This window comes from Pteropus vampyrus, unplaced genomic scaffold (genome assembly GCF_000151845.1).
Source record: "Pteropus vampyrus isolate Shadow unplaced genomic scaffold, Pvam_2.0 Scaffold44, whole genome shotgun sequence".
Taxonomy (NCBI): domain Eukaryota; kingdom Metazoa; phylum Chordata; class Mammalia; order Chiroptera; family Pteropodidae; genus Pteropus; species Pteropus vampyrus.
The window spans coordinates 2,112,219-2,120,024 of NW_011888825.1; the positions used below are offsets into that span (position 1 = coordinate 2,112,219).

Sequence of the window (7,806 nt, forward strand, 5' to 3'; positions counted from 1 at the left end):
CTTTATCCTGTTAATGATGAGTGCAGTAACCTGTTAAACTAACCTTGCATTCCTGGAATAAATCCAACTAGGTTCTGCTGTATTATTCTCTCTTCTATATCTCTGGATTCTATTTGCTAATACTGCATTTTGTTTAGAATTTCTTCATCTATATTCTTGAGTAATTTTCTTTTCTTTTAATGTCTTGGGTAAGCTTTTGGATAAAGTTTATGCTGACCTTTTAAAACAAATGAGACTTGTTTTCTCTTTCTCTATTTTCTGAAAGAATTTATTTGAGATGGGCATTATTTCTTCCTTAAATATTTGAAAATTACTCCAGCGAAGCCATTTGGGCCCAGAGTTTTCTTTATTGGAAGGCTTTTAATTTTGGATTAATTATGATTCTTACATTCAGATTTTCTATTTCTTCCGGTGTTACAAGATAACTTGAAGAAAAATTTGTGTTTTTCTAGGAATTTATTTATTCATCTAATATTTCAAATTTATTAGCATAATATTGTTCATAGTCTCTTAAGATCTATTTAAGGTTTACTGCATCTATAATTGTATATTTTTTTTCATTGCTGATACTGAGTATTTGTACCTTCACTCTCTTTTTCCTGCCTTGATCATCTTTGCTGGAGTTTCTCAGTTTTATTGGATTTTTCAAAGAACAAACTTTTGGCATTGTTAATTCTTTTTATTTTATGTTCTCTATTTTGTTAACTTCTGCTTTCATCTTATTATTTTTTCCATGTACTGTCTTTGGGTTTAATTTGCTGTTCTTTTTCTGACATGATAGTTAAGATAATTGATTTTCAGCCTTTTTCTTTTTATATTAATACATTTAAAGTTATAAGTATCATTTTAAGTGTGGTATTAGCTGCACAGAACAAATTTTAATATGCAGCGTTTTCCTTTTGTTCAGTTCAGAAATAAGTTCTAATTTGATTTATGAGTTATTTAGAAGTCTATTTCGTTATTTCCAGTCATATGAAGATTTTTTTATTTATCGATTTCTAGTTTAATTGAACTGAGATCAGGGAACATAACTCTTTAGTGTTTCCTTTAGGGAGGTACTGATGACGAATTTTGTTTTTGTTTGTCTCAAAAAGCCCATAGTGTCAAGGAAGAGGCTGGACTTTGAAACGTACATGAAACCCTCCTTCACATTTTGAAATTGTTGTTAACCTGTCTGAGATGGTTGGCAAGAGTTTGGGAGAGAGAGGGGAGTAAAGAGGGAGGGGCTGTGTGTAGGGAGGCCCTTCTCCGCCCTCTTGGGATTCAGATTCTAGGAGAGCCTGGACTCATCTTTCAGTGCTCTGTCCTATGCAGATATCTGCCTCCTGCCGCTCCGCCCAGGTTCTTCTGCACTACTTCGTGGGTGCCAACTACTCATGGCTTCTGGTGGAAGGCCTTTACCTTTACACGTTGCTGGAGCCCACAGTGATTTCTGAAAGGTGGCTGTGGCCCAGATACCTGCTGGTGGGTTGGGGTGAGTGACCCAAACCCCTGGCCTCTTCTCCTTGGACTCTTCGGAATGGGAGAACCCAATAGAGCCTTTGGTCGAAGTTAGAGACCCAACTGGAGGGAGGATTCTGAGACAAATAATTTCTTAATGACAAGAGACTCTGAAGAGAGAAAAAGAGAGAGAGAGACAGAGAGAGAGAGAGAGAGAGAGACAGACAGACAGACAGACAGACAGAGGGACAGAGACAGAGACAGAGAGAGACCAGCTCTTTGGTCTCTTTCCATAAGGGCATTAATCCCATCATGATGGCCCCTTCCCCACTACCTCTTCCAAACTCACTTACCTCCAAAGTTCTCATCTCCAAATACTGTCAGGCTGGGGGTTAGGGTTTCAACATATTAATTTTGGGGGGGGGGACACAAACCATAACACCAACCAAGTCTTCAAGATGAGGCCTGGAATCCCTATGTCACAAGCTTTCAAAGAATTTGAGACTGTAGGATTCAGAAGAAATACGCTTAGCTTGCAATTTAGAAGATTTTGCTTAATGTCTTTGAATTTACTCTAAGCTATATTGGCAAGTCTGTTCTCCTCTCTACTTCCTGGTTTTCTGACAGTAAAACAATGGATGGGCTCGGTGCCACCCTAGGTCTCCAGTTCTCACAGTCTGCAATTCTATGACGTTTGGGCTTTTATAAGTTTTAAACAGCTGTGCTTGGCTCATCAGGCTGGGGTGGGCGGCAGGCAGATTTGCCCGACCAGCTCCTAACTACATTTCCCTGTTCCCTCCCCAGCCTTCCCACTGCTGTTTGTTGTGCCCTGGAGTATTGCCCGTGCACAGCTGGAGAACACAGGGTAGGTAATTCACCTGCTTTCTTACTTCCCTGAGCCAGTAATTCACAGATATGCCCAAATACAAGGATATATACCATATTCCTGAAGAGACTATATACCTCTTTCCATTTTGGCCATCTAGAATATACTTAGGAATGTAGATAAAATAATCAAGGTTTTTAAAAATAGTAATTAGTTTATTAATTTAGTTATTTATGCACATTAGCACAAAATTAGCACAAAAATTTCCTGCATATGTCTTCAGTGATCCTACATATGCAAGGATATAGGCACGAGAATGGTTATTGCATCATCATTCACAGCAGGAGGTAAGGGAAAGCAAAATGCAATGGGTGAAAGTGATTAAAAGGTACACGCTTCTAGTTATAAATAAATAAGTTTTGTGAATATAATGTACAGCATGGTGACTATAGATAATAATACTGTATCATATATTTGAAAGTTGCTAAGAGACTGAGCCTTAAAAGTTTTCTTCATAAGAGAAACAAATTGTAGCTATATGTGGTGATGGATGTTAACTAAACTTATTGTGGTGATCACTTTGCAATATAGTTATATATTGAATCATTATGTTGTATACCTGAAACCAATATTATGTTATATATCAATTATATCTCATTTAAAAAGTAAAACAAACAAACAAACAAACAAAAACAAATTAAAAAAACCTCTGAACATCCATCGATATAGGAATCAATGAACAAATTGTGACATACCTATATTGTGGAATATTATGAGGCTACTGAGGAAACTAGTTAGTTCTACAGCTTTTTTTCCTCTATGGATTGAATCTCAACAGCATGTTGTTATGACTGTTGCTGAATAATATATATTATGTGATCACATTTTCTTCCTCCAAATAATCACCACCAAAAAGTCCCTTATATAATTAAGAAAATATATTTGTATAAACATGGAGAAAAGTATGTAAAAATATACACCAAGCTGTTAGTATTGAAGAGCACTTTAATGGTAAGAAAAGTCAACAGTACCCTACTAATAGAAAGAGATTTGAGTCCTCTTTCTCCTCTCCTACTTATTAGGAGAATGATAGGTAGAAGGTAAGTCTTGAGTATGAACATCCTTTTTCCAGATGGCATGATGTTTTTTATGTTCAGCCTCATCCTTATTTCATCTTCTTATACTGCCTACTCTTTGCTGCAGGTGCTGGGGAATCAATGGGAATATGAAAATCTGGTGGATCATCCGAGGACCCATGCTGCTTTGTGTGGCAGTAAGGACCATCCTGCCACCCTTTTTCCTCTCTGAGCTCAGCAGTTGTGGAGGACCCCACCTCCACCCCTTGCTGCCCCCCTGCCATTCCCCACCAAATTCTTTGGCTCAGAAAGCCTAGGCCCGATCCTTTGAGAAGGAGACTCAGCTGTGAGTAGGATCTGCTGAATGAGAAGGATCAAGTTAGAAACTTCTTGTTCTGGTTCGGGACCTAAACTCAGGGTTATACTACCAGCCGCCTTCTCTTTAGGTCTTCAAGTTATGTCTAGAAACTTGTAATCAGCTCAGTGATCCCGTATGGAATGGTCATGGTGGGTACAAGGCCCTGGGAATACAAGCACCTTCAGCTATGGACCAGCCCAGGGATAGCGAAGCTATTGGCTTGGAGTTTAATACCATTAGCAGGAAGGAGGGGAGACTAATGAAGCTTCTTTTAAAAGAAGAAAACATGTAATCAACATTAACCCAAAATGTGATGGGGGTTAAAGTCAGGAGATGATGAGGCCCTGAGAAAGAAGGGCCCTTATTTTGAGTGGCCCAGAATCTCAAGCTCCTTTAGATGGCAGTGTGAGTGAATGAAATCTGCCCAGGAAGCCAGGGGAAGGGACAGAGTTAGCACACAGTTGGAAGGATAAGCAGGATCCTGGAGGGAAGCAGAAAGTCTTTCTGTCTAGGCATGGGGTCATCACCTCTGGATACCCATGAGCCAGGCACTGCCATCCGTGTTCTGCCTTCTCTCTTCTCCAAGGGGTTGCTGGGCATTTCATTTTTGCTATTTTATGTAAATAATATTGTGTTTGTGGTTTCGTGAAAGGAAAAAGGCTTGTTTTTATAGAAGAGCATCAATATTTATTCATGATAGTAGGCAATACTCTGCCAAGACCTGGGTGTGACCGGGAATGAAAAATGTTCATTGAAATGGCAGGAAAAATAAGAATGTAGAGATATGCTTTATCATTCTGAGGCCTGTGTCACACCTGGCCTGAGCCGTGGCATGTATACTCCTGGTTATTGCCCCTCTAGTCATTCTACACACAGCTAAGAGCAAGGGCTCAAAGTGAAATCTGACCACATACATCCCAGTGTGGCATCCTGAGCCCCGCCTCACCCCCACCCCATCTCTCACTTCTCCACAATTCTCTCTTCTCCAGCCACACTGCTTAGCTGTGATCCCAGTACCCACCTCCTGGCTGGGCACTTCCATTACTGCTCGGTAACATTTATTGAGTTACACCTACATTCCAGAACCATTCTGAGTGCTTTGTGTGTGTAACTCATTTAATCTTCCCAGCAAACCTCTGAGGTAGGTGCCATTATATGTTTCTTTTATTGGTGAGGACGCTGAGGAGATGACAAGTTACTTGCCTAAAGTCACAGAGCCAGTAAGTGAGGGCACCAGATCTTAGCCCAAAGGATCTGACTGGATGACATTCACACTTGTAACTATAATGCCATGCTGCTGACTTTAAAATGTCTATCGCCTCCAGCCCATGTGCCTGGAGTACCAACTGCTCCAGGATCTCTCATGTACTAGTACCTTGCTTCAGATTCTCCTTGGTTTTGAACTCCCTTTCTCTGCTGCCTTATCCACCTGGCAGCTGTACCTGAACACTCACCTCACACAAGTAGAAGTGGTCACACACTCCTTCATGTCCTTCCTGGATCTCGTACAGACTTCTGCTACAGTGCCAGCAATGTTTTATTGCAAACATTTGTTTAAAATCTGTCTGCTGTGACTGCAAGCCCCGTGTTCTATTCATCCTGGCAGCCAGCCCAAGCATATGGCAGGTCCTCCGTAAACTTATTCAGTGAACACTTGTGACCCACACTTCTGGGCACTGGAAGATTCTCATTAACCAGGCAGAATAAAGCAGAATGGAGGCCATCAGGCTCTCTCTAGGATGGAGCTCAGACTCAGTCCAGCTGGACTCCTAAAGTTCCCCCTGCAATCTTTTAGAGGCTTCATCAATGATTCTCAATCTTGGTTTTTCTTGGAATTCCCTGGGTGTCTTTTGCTTGTATCTTACCCCCAGAGACTTGTGTTTCATTGAACTCAGATGTAGTCTAAAGATTCTAATGTGCAGCCAGGGTCGAAAAACATTTTGCTACACTCTGCTTAAAGTGTGATCACCTGAGTGCTTGTTATAAATCCAGGTTCTCAGGCCCTATCCCGGACCTGCTGAATCAGAATCTGTATTATGACAAGATTCTGAGACTTCAGGTGTTCATTAAAGTCTATGAAGCCCTTTGCCCACACACTAGTGGTTCTCAAAGCTGGCTGTGCATTAGAAACTTCACAGTGGCTTATACCCCAGAGAGTTACATAAGAAATTCTAGAGGTGAGGCCTAGGCAGTTGCGGTTTTGAAAGCCCTCAAATGATTCAAATGGACTGCTGGGGCTCAAACCACTGCTCTAGAACTTGCTGCTTGGACATCCACGGCTGGCTGACCTGTGTGCTAGTTTCTCTTGGTGCTTCTTAGTTCTTGGAACCACATTCTGTCCTCCCAGGATAAGAGAATATGCTTTGTCTTCTCATCTTAGATAAAATGACCTTTGCATGCTGTTGCTTCTACAACTCCAGTCATGTCCAGCTACACAGAAATGGACACAGTCACCTTAGCTCACCCATTTCATCCACACCTCCTCCCCTTGCTTGCCCTGCCCAATGAATGACACCACCAACCATCTACCAGCCACCTAAGCCAGAAACCTGGGTGCCCTCCTAGCTTCTCTCCTCTTCTTCCCTGCAACATCCACTCGGATTTCAAGCCTTGTCAATTCTTCCTCTAAAGATCTCTCCAAGCTGTCTCCTTTTCCTTAATCCCACTCTCCTTCAGCCTCTTGGGGTTTCTTGTGCAGACTTCTGTAAAAGCCTTCTATCTGGTCTCCTTTCTTCATTCTTGCCCCTGGCAATGTACTGCAACCAGAGTGGTCTTCTTTGAGCAAAATTTAATTCTGTCTGTCTTCTACCTGCAACTTTTTAATGGCTCATTATTGCCTTCAGGCTTGTTCCGAACTCCTTAGTGTGGTAAGCGTTGTTATTTCCTGCCTAGCCTTCCCACCACAAGCACCCATGCTGTATTTATATGGAGAAACTCACAGTTTCCTACATCTATCCTGGTATTTCACTCCTCTCATACTTTTGCAAATGCCGTCTCTCCACCTGGAATGCCCATCTGACGGCCCCACATCTGCCTGGTGAACTCTCTTCCTCCTTGGAGGCTGAGAGCTTTATGAATCTCTCTATTCCCCCAAATTAAGGAAAGTCAACAGGCATGCCTGGAAGAGACAGTTTTGCAACCATCCTTGTGTCTACGAAGGTCTTACAGAGTACATTTCTGAACTATTGTTGTCTGTGTCTACAGTAGCTTGAACAAGAGGAAATAGTCTTGAATAGAAATGGGAAAAATTCTCATTGGCGACAAGAAAGAACATTTGACTATGAACTAGTAAAACATTGACATGGAGCAAAGAGAAAGGCTTTGTGTTATCCATCTCTATTAATTTCTAAGAAGAGAATCTTGAAGAACAGGGTGCTGAACCTGATGCTTTCCCAACCCACCCAGCTCTAGGATTCTGTACCCTGGTTTCAGGGTTCCCAGGATAGTGGAATTTATGTGTTCTACCAGACATGAAAAAGGAAAGAAAGGCTGTATAGTGAAGTGGAAGGAGCCTGTCTAGGAGTCAGGAACCTGAATTTCATGACTAACTTGCCATTTGTACTTTAGCCAAGTGAGTTGACCTCTCTGGACTTCTCTTTCCTTACCTATAAAATCAGAGCTGGACTAGATCAGTTGTCCTTAATCAAGGGTGGTTCTTCCCCTGAAGATATTTGCCATGTCTGGACCATTTTTAATTGTCACAACTAGGGTGGACATGCTAATGGCACCTAGTGGGTCGAGGTGAGAGATGCTGCTAAACATCCTACAGTGCACAGAACAGCCCCCACAACAAAGAATTATCCAGACCCAAATTTTAATAAAGCTGAGGTTGAGGAATCCTGGACTAGACAGTGCCTGCACGTTGGAACAACATGGGAGCTTTAAAAAAATACCTAGCCTGGACTCCACCTCACATTGATAGAATCAGAACTTTTGCCATGTTGGGCTTCCTTAGCACTGGAATTGCATTCATTTGCTCTCTTATACCTTTATTTAACATTTATTCAGCACCTTCTTTGTGCTTAGCTTGATTCCTCTAAGGGAAAAAAGATGTATGTTTATATAGTTTCTGCCCTCAGGAAATTCAGAGCCTAATAGTTTTCATT

The 7,806-nt window shown here is 41.5% G+C and overlaps 1 protein-coding gene across 1 annotated transcript in view; it reads left to right on the forward strand.

Moving 5' to 3' along the window:
• Positions 1-7,806, forward strand: part of GLP2R (glucagon like peptide 2 receptor) — a 56,023-nt gene that overhangs the window by 27,783 nt on the left and 20,434 nt on the right. Inside the window, exons 8-10 of the mRNA XM_011359123.1 lie at positions 1,315-1,474; positions 2,245-2,305; positions 3,470-3,539. Of these exons, the coding sequence (XP_011357425.1) occupies positions 1,315-1,474; positions 2,245-2,305; positions 3,470-3,539 (291 nt within the window). The remainder of the gene's footprint in view (positions 1-1,314; positions 1,475-2,244; positions 2,306-3,469; positions 3,540-7,806) is intronic.